We start from the raw sequence: 14575 nt of genomic DNA on the forward strand, positions 1-14575 counted from the left end.
AGAATGGAAAGCAATGCTGTCTGCATTGTGTGGTCAGTTTTGGACCAAGAAGTGTTCAGTGTGGCTGGTGAGATGGCCTGTCCCTCCATGTGTGCATGCCAGTCATTGGGGAAGCAGTTCCATGTGAGGCCCAGGAATAAGTGGTATCACTTTTAGCCTCCACTAGACAGTTCTTGAGGGTCTCTAAGCCATGTAGCTGTTGCTTGCAGTCACAGGCTGGATTTACTCCTTAAAAAAAAGATAATCTGAGTGTATCCTATGCAAAACTTTGCTTTATAGGCTAAGTCAGACACATTTGTCTGTTTCCTGAGATGAGCAGGTGAAAGATTAGGGAGAGAAGGGGATAGAAGCTGTAAGACATTTTCTGCTAATTCTTACCATTGGACAATGTTCACCCACAGAAGGGCCTCAAAAACAATGATGTGAATGTGGCCAGCTCTGCTTCTGCACCATGGTCTCCTCTTGCTAAAACTGCACCATCTTTCCTGCATTTCTGCAGACTGAAAGAAAGAACATTAATGAATGTGAGCAGTACCAAAGTTATGAGGGTATTTAAGGCAGATGAGCCAGTATATAAATTAATTATGGCATAAAGTTGATTGTGTTTATCAACTATTGGCTAGCAAAAGTACTCCATATAAATGTACGATATGTGGCATGTGAGTATATAGAAGATAAACTAGTTATGACTATAAATATGTCTGTATTTAAATGTCTTCTTGTGTTTTATAATGCTGTGGCATTTTGCTCAGGTATGGTTAGGGAAAAAACTAGATTGCCCCCTACTACTTTTGTGTTGTTAACAGGTTCTAGCAAACACATCTGTGTTACAGACATGTTGCAGGAGATAATGTCTCCAGAGTTTAAGACAAGACAGACATTGAAAATACTGTTTAGTATCTCTGCAATTAAACTGACATACCTACAGGGAAGTTGATGACATGGTAAATGTGTATGTAACGCACATGGTGTATCCAATAAGCTGTTGTTGGAAAGTAAGATGAAGCTCAGTCCCTCTTGCTCCTCATAAGTTCTTCTTCAGACATTCATCCTCTAGAGTGTGGATGTCCAACGTTTTGGCTTGCCTGGACTGCACTGAGTGAAGAGGGATAGTCTCGAGCCACATGTAAAATACAAGTCTGGTAAGCAGACATTATCAGATTTTTGAGTTGAGTGTCTGATTGCAACTCTGTACCTTCTGTTTGAAAACTGGTAGATCATGCATTTATGTCAACTGAAACTGAAGTCTCAACTGTGCAAAAAAACTCATTATTTTTTTTCAGCAATCTTGGAACGTTTTCTTAGATTCCTTCATCACAAAAAGCAACCGTGTGCTTTTTGCTGTTCAGAGCGCTGTGTTTAGCCAATGTGTCACAATGTATAAACTTATTTGCCGTCACTTGAGCCAGCACTGTGCTGTGTCCTCCTGGTGCCCTGATTTCAGCCCAGATAGGGTTAATAGCACACCAAGGTTTGATTGGTGCTGAGCAATGGGTTGCGAGCTTGGAGCCGGAACAGGCCACTTGGTGAGGCAGAGCTGCTGCCATGATGATGGGGCAGGGGCAGCTGCAGGACCAGGATGTGCTGGGCCATATGCCATCCATGGATTGGACATGCTGGCTTTAGAGTCTTGTTGCAAGGGAAACCTGTGCTAGTGTAGCTGTAACAAAGGAGTTGACCGATGCACACTCACAGCACCGGCAACCTGACATCAGTGCATAGTTTTGTGCTGTTGCCAGTGAAATGAACCGTAACAATTCTAGCTGTCGTGGGCAGGCAGAAAATGAATAGAAAAAGACATCATTTTTTTTTATTACTATTATTATTTTTGTTTTCCTTTGGTAGAGAGCACCTTGCTCTTGCTTCACTTGCAGTGTTTCTTAGCAGCCTTGGATCCTCTCAGCTCTCTTGAGCTATAGCAAGACCAGGGGTGCACCTGCATGTGGGCAGTGGGAGCTGCACAGCATGATTTCCAGAGGGGAGAAAGGCCGGGCTGCAGTGATAACTCCTTCTCCCTCCCTGCAAATGGCTGTCATAAGCTTCCATAGTTTGCAGAGGACTTAAGCTAACTCCTTTGGTTGACTAAACACTAATGTGGTCAGATGCATAGTTCCCCTCTTCAGATACTTTTGTTTAATTGGCCCTTGCAGAAAGGGGCCACGTGGGGTTTTTCGATGAGAGATAGCTTTTTCAAATGTTTCTTTTTCACTTAGTAAGCAGTATAAAACCAACACACCCACTCAGGGAGGGGCAGCCTTGCCAATCAGGTCAGCAGAGGTTGAACAGATCAGAATTATCCCAAGGAGCCTCAGGGAATGGAACAGACCCATTTTCCTGATGACTGCCTATGAAAGAGTCACACAGGAGAGATCACTGCATGTTTATCTGTCCCCTTAGAAAGGTTGTTTAAGGACAGGTATTGGGAGAGGGACTGGAGGGAATAAGAAGTAAAGTAAGATTGTTAAAACTATCAGGTTTGTCTGTCAGAGTTATGGTAGCAAATGGTAAAAACAACATTCACCAACTAACATGCAGCTTTCCCAGTGTACTCTGAATGGGAAGGAAATTTTCCGCTAATGCTCTGGAGCTGTGGACCAGACATCAGCATGTCTCTGGGAGTTGCTGAAGTCTCACCATGTGCTTTGGCTGTGTTTGGCCTCCTTGCTGTATTATTTCCCACTGGTCCAATGCAGATTAGAAGACAGATAATAAAGACAGTTTGTTATTTGATAGGCAGAAGAGCTGCTTTGCCCGCAGCATTTGAGTTTGGCTTGGAGTTGCTGAGCTGTATTTCTCAGCTGTGGAAATAGATGCTTATGCCCTAAGCAAGGGTTGTTCCCTGCTTCCCCACCCAATAAGATACAGCAGCCTATGCTACTTCTATTTCGTGTTGATATATTTATGACCAGGGAAAGAGAGCTGTGTGGAAAAGCATAGAGTGTATTTTACCTATGTGTGAATTTATGGCTGGAAGCTGACAATGGCTTGGCAGCCCGTTGGCTCCTCTTGCACAGGCTGAGCAATGCACATTTCCCTGCATCACCTCAGCTCTGACCTGAGCTGACCTGACCTGGAGTGACAGTGTTGCTGTTCATTCCACCTTTCTCCTCTTGGTGGCTGCTGTGGAAGGGGCCACGTGCCATCGGGGCAGCTCCAGGAGGTCCCTTGGTGGACAAGACCACCAAAAACTTGTCAGCCTCAGCTGGTGAGAACTTGGAGATGCCAGTGCTTTCCAGATAGGTGCCAGTATCTGTAATGCAGTAGCCAGGCTCCCTTTCTCATGCCTCTCCACGCACATGCTGTGGGCCAAACCTTGAACTCTTAACCCTGATCTTGCTCCATGACATTGCAAAACCAGGGCCTCTGAAGCACCAAGTGAACATGTCCCTGCTATTGTTACAAATGTCATATTTACTTGCAGTGGGCTAGCAAATACTTCATTGTTTCATTACCAGAAACACACTGTTGCCAGCCAAACCAGTGCAGTGATGCAGCAAAGCATTTCAGCAAAAGAAATGAATGATGAGGAATCCAAGCATGGGTGCAGCTCAGGCAGGTTTCTTCCCAGAGAGGTGTTACAACACTGTGCTCTGTGTTTTCATCCAAGTTTTCATCCAAAGTGGAGCCCTTTGAGCTGTGTGAGAGCAAAGCCATGTGGGACAGTGCAGGGAGGCTGCTCTCAGGCAAGCACCAGTGCTTTGGCCCCACAAAGGGATGTGAACCAACTAGGATGGGAGGCACAGTCGCTGTTAAAGAATATACTGCTTTTGTGAGTCAACCCCAGAGGAATGCAGTTTTAATTTTATCTGCAGTTTGCTGTGCTGCCAGCCTTTATCCATGCAGGCCCTTGTATCAGTGGTAGGCTCGCTACCTTGCTACACCAGTGGCAGTCACACCAGCCCCTTTCAGGGTCTGAGGCTGTTGTAGAGCTCTTGGGGCCCGACCTTGCTGTTCCAGGGCCCTGAGAGGCCATGAGGGTAGAGCCCCACCAGCAAGTGTGCAAAGGGACACAGTCACTGAGCCTGCTGGCAGCCCTTGAGTGTCCCTGTTCTCTTCCTGCCTGATAACTGCAGCCCTCCTTGGGATGTGGCTGGCAGGATGATAGATATCTGTACATCTCTGTTGCTATGTTGTGATAAGGCACATTAGTCTTGGCAGAATTTTGGTGTGTGCATCTGGCCCCATTGCTACCTACAGCTGCTAGACAGGGGGCTGCAGCAAGGAGGGCACTGGAGAGAGAGATCACCTCTGAGAGAGAGGGACAAGCATTGGGATGGGCTGCCCAGGGTAACAGTAGAATCTTCATCCATGGAGATATTTAAGGGTTATGTGGACTAAGGGAATGTGACTTAGTGGTGGGACTTTGTAGGTCAGGTTGGTAGTTGGACTTGGCGATACTGGAGGTCTTTTCCAGCTTAGATGATTCTGTGATTCCGTTATCTTAATCAACACATTCTAGCTCTGTGTCCTGCGGGGTTTGCTCAGCAGTGAAGGAACTGCTGGAAAGTGTAGGAGAAGCATTTGCAAAGTGAAGCTACAGGATTTGCATGCCCTGGGCCTGTGACAAGAGAGGTGAAACATTGCTGCAACCCCGTGTACCACGGAGTCTTTCATCTCCTGGTCAGTGCTCTTAGGCCACTTTCAGCACAGTCATCCTTTAGATACGTTTTGGTAGGCAGGCATGTCCAGATCCTGGCTTGGCATCATTCAGTAACGAACCTGAAAGGTCATGCAGCCTCTCAGCCGGCCCATAATCTTTCTCACAAGCCTGCCAGTCCCTATCTTTGATGCTGGCAAATGCTTCTGCATGTAGAAAGCAGAATCTTGTGGAACTTTGGATGTCATGATGGCTGGGAATTGTCCTCCAGCTTACATGCAATCCAGGCCAGTGTCTGCAGGTTTGCTCTCTGCCAGGAAACATGCATACACCTCCTCACCTTCCCCCTTGTGTGAGAGTAAGAGCAACCTGCCAAGCTGTTTGAACAGACACCTAGCAGAGAAGCGCTCTGAGAGCCTGTGTAAGGCATCGAGAGATCTTTTTATTTATTTATTTTTTATTTAAAGCATCTGTGGTTAGCACACGGTGAACATCAAGATAGTCTTTCAGAGCTTGTGAGCTGAGCCACCCGCTGTGTTTGTTGTGATAGCTTTGTCCCAGCCTGTGTGCTAGGGACTGTCTCACTGCTTTTTTTGGTAGTTTATCATTGAATATGAATACAAAAATCCTCAGTCTTTTAAAAACTTGCTTGTTCTCCCCCTCCCTCCCAAATTAACCAAGGATGAAAAGTAGCACAGTGCTTAAGCAGAGGCAGCAAGACTTTCTTCCCATCCCTAGAAATCAAAATGGCTTGCGTAAGGCAGCCATGGTATTATTTTTTTTAATGCAGGGAGGCATGTTTCCTTTTCATTTGTTAATTACAAAAGAAAATCAGTCAAGGAGAGCCTTGCTAAACAAGTCTGGCATTGAAGGAGAGAAAGAAAGAGAAGAAAAGGCCCTGCCTTTATTCTGTGGCTGGCTGACCTGACTCACAGCCACAGGCTGAATTTGATTTCCTTCAGATTTGTCTTTCCACATTTTTCCTTTCTTTTTTCTTTGTTTGTTTTGCTTTGTTTTGATTTTCATTTTGTTTTTTCCTCACTCCAGTCCTAGAAGCTTCAAAACAACAAAGCTCTGCCTTGTGCTCCCAGGCACACCATGGAGAAGACAGCTTAGAAACTAGGTGTCAGGCATTGACTTGTCGCAGGTAATGCTCATAAAGCAACTCGTGTCCCATTTCTGGCAAGTGGCTACATTGGTTTTCATTTCTCCTTTACCCCCACCCCTTCAGAGGCAAGTCTTTCCCTAGCCTATTTTTTGCCTTTGCCAGATATTTCTCTGGGAAGAAGCAGAGATTGTTTTCAAGAACAAAGAAGAAGTTGCAGGTTTGCTCTCATGTTGTGCCTGGAGAGAAACAATTTGATAAATTTTGCTGGAGAAAAACCATAATAGCCTCACTGGTCGATGGGCTCTGGTGCCTGTGTTCCCCTGGGCTGTCTCCACTGCAGCATTCTGGTCTCTTTGGATTTGAGGAGCTGGGGATATAGGGAGTTTCCCAGGAGAGTTCACAATATCCAGCATAGCAGGAGAAGTCATGCCAGCATCTCCTGGGCTATATTCTGCCGCCTTTCACTTATATTAGCTGCAGGATGATTGAGATTCCTACTGGGACATTTTCTTTTTGGCTACAGGATGTATACTACCTCTAAAATGATTTAAAATACCTCTGTACACCATGGTGGGTAAGAGAAGCTTGAGATCATTTCCTTCATTGCTCTGTTGGATGATTGCAGACACTAAATTCAGATAGGCCCATCATTGCTGGCTCTTTTTATTATTAATTACAGTAGAAATTCCTTGGTCCCCAGGAGCTCCCAAGCTCTCCCATTACCTCTTGTCACCTGCAGAGTTTAGAAGGGCTGACAGAACCAATTCATTTTCTCGAGACTGTTTAGAAATGTGTGAGCCGAACCCACAGTGTGATCTCCAAGTTTAGCCAAATCATTTGAATATAATTCTACTGAAAAACAAAACAACAAAAATAGAAGTTTACAGTCTCCCTTTGAGTGCAAACTTGTTAGTGCTTTTGGTTAAATCTCTATGATGTAAGACCAAATTCTTGCACGTTGACCTATTTGGTTCATGAAACCATTGTCTTTAATTAATATTTAACATTTAGCATGTTCCTGTAGTATTATTAACAGTGTTATTTGGTTATAATGGATACACTTGACACTGTTTAATGGGAGTGAGTGGGAAGAAGTGGGACTCATTCTTCCTGCCATCCAAGCAAAGGGAAGCTCTGACGAGATGCTCTGGGGTGTTGGGTGTATACTTGCACAGGCATTAAATGCAAATCAGAAGAAAGGAATATCTGCAGACTTAAGCAGTACAAGCCATTAGGGCTGTGACTGAAGTTGCGTTATGCCCATTGCCTGGCTGGTGGCCCTGTAACTCTCTTGTTTTATGTAGGGCAAAAGCTCCCGGGGTGGGGCAGGATGGGTGGAGTGCAGGTTGCAGCCTGGATCGAATACTCTTTAGAAATGTGGGTGAGAAGCTCAGCCATAGGAACATGGCCTTCATTGTCTTGGTCTTTTTATCTTCCATGCCTCCTACTATACACTCAATTGCATTGCTCAGACCCCTGAGTACACCAAGTCACTATCTGGAAAAGGCTTCTGGTGTCCATGTGTAGCTGCAGGACTATGGCAGCAGCCAATTACTTTTTGCTTTTGAACATGGAAGGGGTGAGATGTAGGGACACTTGTATGTTTGTAAGTGAAAGTAAGATGAAAAAACACTGAGATGGGGAGGGAAGAGAATCGCATGGATTCTTAAAGAAGGAGTAAATTCTTTCCCCTTGGTGTTTCAAACTTGAGACAGTAGTGAAAGCTTGGTCTGAAGAAGGTAGTTGTGAAACTCCCTGATCTGCATCTCTTAGTCTTAGTAAACAGAAAGGAGGCTAAAGCTGAGGGGAAAAAAAGAAAGGAAAGCAGTAAACGTTAGCAAACTGTGATTTGCTCTAGGGTATCAGGAAAGTGGAAAAACTTGTTGAATGCACATTGTTACACATTTTTCTCTGGATGCTTGTGTTAGCTCCACAGCAAACATGTAGTTGCGTTGATCATTACCAGCCTCAAAGAGATAGCATTTGCCTTTCCCAGGGAGAGAAACTTGTAAAAGCATGCTATTGTTAATGTGTGTGCAGAAACTGGAGCACCCGGTCGGTGCAAGCTGGAAGGCACTGGGATGGCACTGCTTTAGGAAAGGGAAGGTTGTTGCGTTGCCCCCCAGATCCTGCACACAGCTGCCAAGGGAGCATCAGAGCATCCCTGCATGCGGCGTTAATGAAAATGGGTTTGTGTATAATTACCACAGCTGCTCATAGCTTAACAGGAGCAGTGGGCAGGTGTAGGAGAGATGGGTTTACTGGTGTCTTGTAGAAGTCATCTGGAAGAAGGTGGTAAGGATGGGTGATGAGAATAAATGGGTACATTGCACCCTCTATGTGATATAAACATATATTGAGGAGTGTCCTGGCTCTTTACTAAACCAGACTTTTCTTTACCTCTGTATAAGCCCTAAGTTAGTAAGCCTGCCTTGGAGAGAAACCCAACAATTACAGAGGAAATTGGTGGTGGACAATTCAATTAGGACAAGTGATAGCAAAAAGAATATCTATGGAGATGTAAAACAGATTCTGGTTATGCGACCTCTGGGAAAAAAGCAACGGCTGGGTCACTTATTTATTTCTCTACTTTTATGGGAGACTGCTTTCTATTTTCAAACGTCTGAAGTGGTATCACTGACATGCCAGCAGGCTTTCTTGTTGGTTTACAGTAATTTGTTGCTTACACTCCTTAGTCACTGAGGTCATTAAATTCTGAAGGTGGTATTTGAATTGCTTAAAAGCATTTTTTATTTCCTTCCTTTGGAGCTGTGTGCCAGTCACTGCTCCCTCCTGGCCATGCTGGTTTTCCTTTGTATGGTGTCACGTGTGCAGCCACTTCCACCCTGGTCCAGATTCCTTTCCTCCTGGCACTTCCTATCTCCCTACAGGTCCTCTGCGACCATGATTTGGCAGAAACCAGGATCTGAACCTCTCCATGTGTACACAACAATTTAATGTTATGCTCACTAATCCTTTAGTAACCTGGACTCTTTGTACTGCCATGGAAAGTGAAATACTGCTAAGCAGTTTAGGATCCCATCTAATTAGGTGAGGCGGCAACTAAGGGCAGGGAACAGCCATGCTCTCATGATTGGAAGCAAAAAGAAAGACCCCAGCTTTTCAGCTGGGCCAAGCTAGTGTGTCCCATCACCTCTTATGGGAAATGTGGGTGCCTGCTTCAGGCACAAAGGTTTAGGCAGGGGGTGAAAAGCCCAAATGAGCTGTCATCAACTTATTGCTGACAGGATATAGATAAGCCACATTAATGCTGTGTACTTTGTACTGCCTTGTGCCACTCCTGCTGGTTTATGCCTATTGCTGCAGGCTGGTTCAGGACTGCAAACAGGATGTTTACCAAAAACGCCTAAAAAACAGCCCGGCTGTGGGAGTAATTGGGGAAGGGGTGCTGGGGATCACAGACGTTTACTATGTTCCTGCTCAGTCTTCATTTCCACTGCAGGCTTTAGGAGTGTCATCCAGCCTGTTACTGTCTGAGCTGGCTACTGAGAAGTGTGACCATAAAGAGAAAATTACTTCCACTGGTTTACCATTGGCAATATTTGTCAGGGTGCTGTACATTTTCTTCTCAAATATGTTTAGCTGGATTCAGGCTCTTCCTTTATCTTTGTAATGTTCTGTTTTAAAGGTACTGATTTCAGGTAGAACAGATCTGGATTTTAAGGTAAAGGCTATAGGTCGTGGCTAATGACAGGGGAATTTTAACAGATAGAAAGTACTCAGAAATGAATTAACGTGTTAGTCTGAGGATGGAAGCCTCTACTAGAAATAAAGGTGTAAAATTCTTACATATTTAGTGAAGTTTAGTTCCTGAAAATGTCACTTGTTAATTATTACTTAGCCAGCTAACGCATTCCCTGCTAGGGGACACGTTGGACAAGAGGCAGAGCATCATGTCATAAGGAGGCAGCAACATGGAAGCCTGACTTGTGGCAGCTCTGAGCTTCTTCCAGCTGCTGGAAAATGTTTTTCCAGCCTGCTACCCAGCTGGTAAAAGAGGGAGTGGCTGTTTGGAAGGGCTCTTTGTTTTAGAGATGCAATTGAAAAAATGCAAGATTGCACCATTTTTTTGTGGATTCTGTTGGTTTCCTTCAATTAAGGATTAGGTCCACATTCGCTGCAGCTTTTCCATTGGCTTCCTTCGTCACTTGATCGCACAACAGTAGACAAAGGTCAGATATCCTGAGATTATATTAGATACTTCAAGCAATCTTTGCCATCATGCATCAAAAGATACTGCAGGACCGGTCAGAGCTGGTAGTCGTTCTCCAGGTGGCCTGATTTTTCTTCACTGATGGATGATGGAACAGATTCCTTCATTTCCTTCTCGGCTCAAATATCTTTTTTTTTGAGCACTGTTTTCCCCCGCCTCCTCCACAGAGCAATGAGAATTTATAGGCTTTGAAAGCAAGTTGTTTTACTCTGCAGCTCTGCTACAGAGATGTCACTGGCACCAGTGTCCCCTTTTAATCAGACCTAAGCCACAAAATGGCATTGCTGGCTTGCTCAGGTCCATCTCTCTAGATGTCGGCCTTTAGATGAGGAGTGAGGTCATTCTAATCTGTTGTGCTTTTCAGGCATCCCATCAGTTTGGTTTCCTCGAGGATAATTTAATTGTTGCCAGCACTGAAAGAGTTACAAAGTGATCCTGTCCATAAGGTGGTCATCAAGCCTGACATATAAGGGCTTATTTGTACACGGCTCGTGGCTGCCCTGTTTCTAAGGTTACGCTCTGCTCCAGAGGAGAATCCTGTATGTCTCTTTTGGCTGGGAACCTGCTCAGAAAGATGAAATCGTGTTTTGTTTGTGTTTTGCAATCCAGTAGCAGTTGTGGCAACATCATTTAGGGGTAATACTGCAGAAGGCTGAAAGGGAGCAACATCGGCTGGAATGTCTTTTAGGACAGACTGAAAAACAGCATGCTACTTGCTTGCAATCACTGCATTTTTCCTGTTTTGGTTCGTTGTTTTCTTTTTAACTAGTGCTCTTTAAATTATTATTTTTATTCCTAATATTTTTGGAGATCCAACAGTCGCTATTTCCAAGGGTACTTACAAGCTGCATATCCAATACTAGAGATAGGTGACCTGCATAGGTGTACCTGCAGATGCAGGGATATACGTAATGTTAGCAAAGTCTGGCTGATTTGTTATTTCCAGTGTTGCATCATGTCCTGTCAAATAAATGAATATCTGTCCCCAAAGCACTGACTAAAGCCGCACTTGTCTATATAAATAACATTCAGAAATTGCTTTGAGGGGTCTTGCTGGATCTGTCGGTCTTACGTTGATGTAATACTTAAATATAAACTCATTAAATGTCGTAATCATTGATTGTTTTGATCAGATGAAGCAGATCAAAGGAGTGGTGCAATAGGAGATCTAGTTATTTTCAAGCTGTGTCTGTATAACACAACTCCTCTTGTATCATCATTAATCACTTACAGGTGACACCTCAGTACAAATAGAGCAGCTTTAAACAGGAGAGATGTAGGTCAGTAGTCCCCAAGTTCACTTGCTGTTGAGCTTGTTTACTAGCTCCAGGTTTTTACTGTAGAGGCCAGAGGTTTAAATTTGCATTGATGAAATTAAGAGTGAAAGTACTGTAGCTTTTCATCAGAGCTGCAATGTTCTGACCTACATTGGCTTCTCTGTTCTCTGCCATCTCTCCAGCAGCTGCCTAAGAGGCCTACCAAAGCCTGGAGGGCCCAGGGAGACACTACTTCCATCACCTCTTATAGCCATTATAATTCTTAGCATTAAGTACATACATATCAAAGGGATACCAATGAGTTTAGTCAAGGTTCCCATCGGAGAGGAAGTCTTTCTGACTACATCAGCAGCCATGAAGACTCTTAACAGGGCCAGGGATGGTCACTATTTTGCCAGTGCATTCCAATGAGTCAACCTGTAGTTCTGATGCTGTAAATCTTGGGCCATTGCAGTAGTTATTTACGATGAGCGTCAGCAATGAGCTCAGATTCTGGCCTGTCCCTAAGGAAGAATGAAGATGCTGGAGATGGGCACACAGGCTCTAGCAGAGGCTGAATGCTGTCAACAGCGATGCCAGCAGAATGTGAGGACATCCGGCCTGCCAGGCTGGGATTTCCATTGCTTTCCTAGGTAAAGACACCCAGAAGACTGCCACCACTGCAAGCACACAGTCACCTACAATCTGTGTTAGGAGGGTCTCTGTTCACAGCACAACTTATAAGGTGAGGAAACCTAGGACAGAGCCCAGGATAAAGCTGATTTGCCTTCAGAGATAATAAACTTTTGGCAGCTGGTTTCAGTACCCATACTTCTGGGGATTTTGTTTTCTGCAGTGCTTTCCACATGAGGAGTATTTTTTTTCTCATGATATTGCAGATATTTGGGATTGTAGCTTACATGTTTTAAGGGTTTATAGTTTGTATCATTAAGCTTATAAGATTATAAAGACCAAGGGCTTTCATATTCTTCACAGCTGAGTTTGACTCTTCCATCTAAAACATTTGTCCATGAATTTTAACTTCATTTTAGCACCTTTACACCTCTCTAACATTTCCCCTACAAAAGGAAAGCAAATTATAGGGTTTCCTATTGTTGTTTTCTTCCCTAGCTATATTCGCTTTAGTTTATGGCTAATGAGGAGGGTGTGGCCCCTCACTACCTGTCCTTACCTCCCCAGGGGCAATGCCCACACATGCTGGTGATGGGGAACAGGGGCTATCTGTAGGCAGGCACACAGCTGGATCACAGATGCATGTGATTTTATGGCAAGTCACACACACACACACACACAAACAAACAAAAAAAGTCAGTTCCCTTTAAACCAAGCTGCTTTTTCATGGATTTGAGCCCATGGATTGAGGGTGGTGTAGCTTCTGTATGTTGCTAATTCCATAAATATGATGAAATGCAGCTGTGGGGATAGTGAACCCTGCCTGGGACTTATTCTCTGACTCCTCTTCTCTTGCCACTGGTGGAAGGGTGCATGAGGAGATGCTCTGACTGCTGGCAAGGAGTGCACTCACATATCCAGCAGTGCCATTTACAAGGGAGCTGGAGGTCTGTGCATTCCTTGCGAGGCAAGTTTTGGAAATCAGAGAATTGTTCTGAGATGTATCCTTGCTTACACTCCAGTAGCCTGTGACGTCAAAGAGTGTCATTGGTGAGTCACCTACCCTCATGTCTGACTGCTGCTCTAAATATAAATGTCAAAAGATGGTTAGGCTGTAGGAGTAAATCGGTCTGCGTTGGCATGTACATTTCAGGCTAGTCTTTGTGTTCTGCATTTTGCTTTTTCTCCAGTGCTGGTGTGGTCAATGGGAAACAAAGGCAGTAGTGCCAGCTCAGACTTTTTCCATGCACACATCTGACACATTACATCTCTTTGTGCTGGCTCTGTCAGTACTGAATCTGAGAAGAGGGAGAAAAAGGGCTGCTTCGACAGCATTTCTGAAGTAGACACCCTGAGAAACTGTGAAGCATTTTCACAACGTTTTTTTGTATATACAGAATGTGTGATACTTAAACAAGCCTCCGAGAGAAAGTTCCTTTGCCAAGGCTGCTAGCCACTGCTAGTGGACCGTAGCCATGGAGATGCTGTATGATTTATGCTGCTGGAGTGGAAATGTTAAGCCACGGCCTGAAGCAGTGATTGAACACCTGGTGGGAAGGCAGGGCCAACTCAGGGGAGCTCAGGTGGTTGCAATGTACCTGTGTGACCAGAAGGGGTGGAGCCAGGATCGACTTTTTCCCAGGCCTCATTTAAGGGCTTGCTTCATTTGTGCTTGTCCATGTTTGCTGTGGCTAAAGACTTGCTATCCCCCTATTATCTCTGTATCTCTCAAGTTTGGAGTTTCAGTAACAAATACAAATGTTTTTCTTGTTGAAAGCTGTGAGAAGCAGGTAAGAAAAGTGTCGTGTATTTCATCTTACCAAGTTGTTTTGTTTTTTTTAAGTGAAATATGTATGTTTTGTAAGATAAACAAAATGTTGACGAATGCCACAAGAAAAACATCAGGACCCTGAAACTGCCTGTTTCCTTGCCTGAAGCACTTTGTTCTGGCAATAGGGATGTTATTTTTTGTTGCTGGGCTTTTTTTTGACTTGTGCTCCCTTTAACAGCTTCTGCAGAAGTGGTAATGAATTTAAGAATCAGCTCTGCATGAAGGAAGTAAATGCATCTTTATAATAAGTTTGTCTGAAAACCTATACGAGGCAAGGAGAAGCAGATAACCCTGCTTCACTTTATTGTGCCCCTGCTGAGTGCTGTTATGGGGCTAATCCTGTGTTACATTATAGGAAGTAGTTAAAAGATCAACAGAGGTTGTCCTTTGTGTGTTTCTGTAAGGATTTCCTTAACCATTAAAGAAAATCCTTTGGCAGTATTAGATTTTATATATCTATCTCAGTTCACTCATTATCATCAGAAATGGCTCAGGCTGCTATTTTCAGAATAAAAGAAAATGACAACAGTGCATCTGGGCTGCAAACACCTTGTCAGAGGCGTTGCCGCGTTTTGGGTAATCTCACTTCACATCATAGATGCCAGAATAGCTTGTGCTGCTGTATGTGAGACTCATCACGAGGCCCTGGGCTGTTATTTTGAATGCTATGTCATTTCTTCTCTTTTCAGTGTTTTATAAATCACTGATTTCTGCCTCTCTCTTCTTGGCTGTACTTTTTTCCTTCTCTTCTTTCCCATCTATGTTGCTCTAACAGGAGGCAAATCTAATGAAGGGTGCGAGCCTCTGGAAATCACATAATCAACTCTTCTATGAAAAACCAAATCTCTCTTTGATTTACACAATGTAGAGGGTCAGTCAAATAGTGTGGGCTGTGTTCCAGGTGAAAGTAGTAATG

At 44.1% G+C, this 14575-nt stretch overlaps 1 protein-coding gene across 3 annotated transcripts in view; it reads left to right on the forward strand.

Annotated features, from left to right (window-relative positions):
- ELOVL6 (ELOVL fatty acid elongase 6) overlaps positions 1 to 14575 on the forward strand; it is a 64431-nt gene that overhangs the window by 24892 nt on the left and 24964 nt on the right. Inside the window, exon 1 of one of the 3 annotated variants that reach the window (XM_015861982.2) lies at positions 13572 to 13618. The exons of the other annotated variants lie outside the window; for them this stretch is intronic. Coding sequence (XP_015717468.1) covers positions 13587 to 13618 — 32 coding nt within the window. The 5' untranslated portion in view covers positions 13572 to 13586. Of the gene's footprint in view, positions 1 to 13571; positions 13619 to 14575 lie in introns of those variants that run through there. 3 annotated transcript variants of the gene reach the window in all.

The sequence above is a fragment of the Coturnix japonica genome, chromosome 4 (genome assembly GCF_001577835.2).
Source record: "Coturnix japonica isolate 7356 chromosome 4, Coturnix japonica 2.1, whole genome shotgun sequence".
NCBI lineage: Eukaryota > Metazoa > Chordata > Aves > Galliformes > Phasianidae > Coturnix > Coturnix japonica.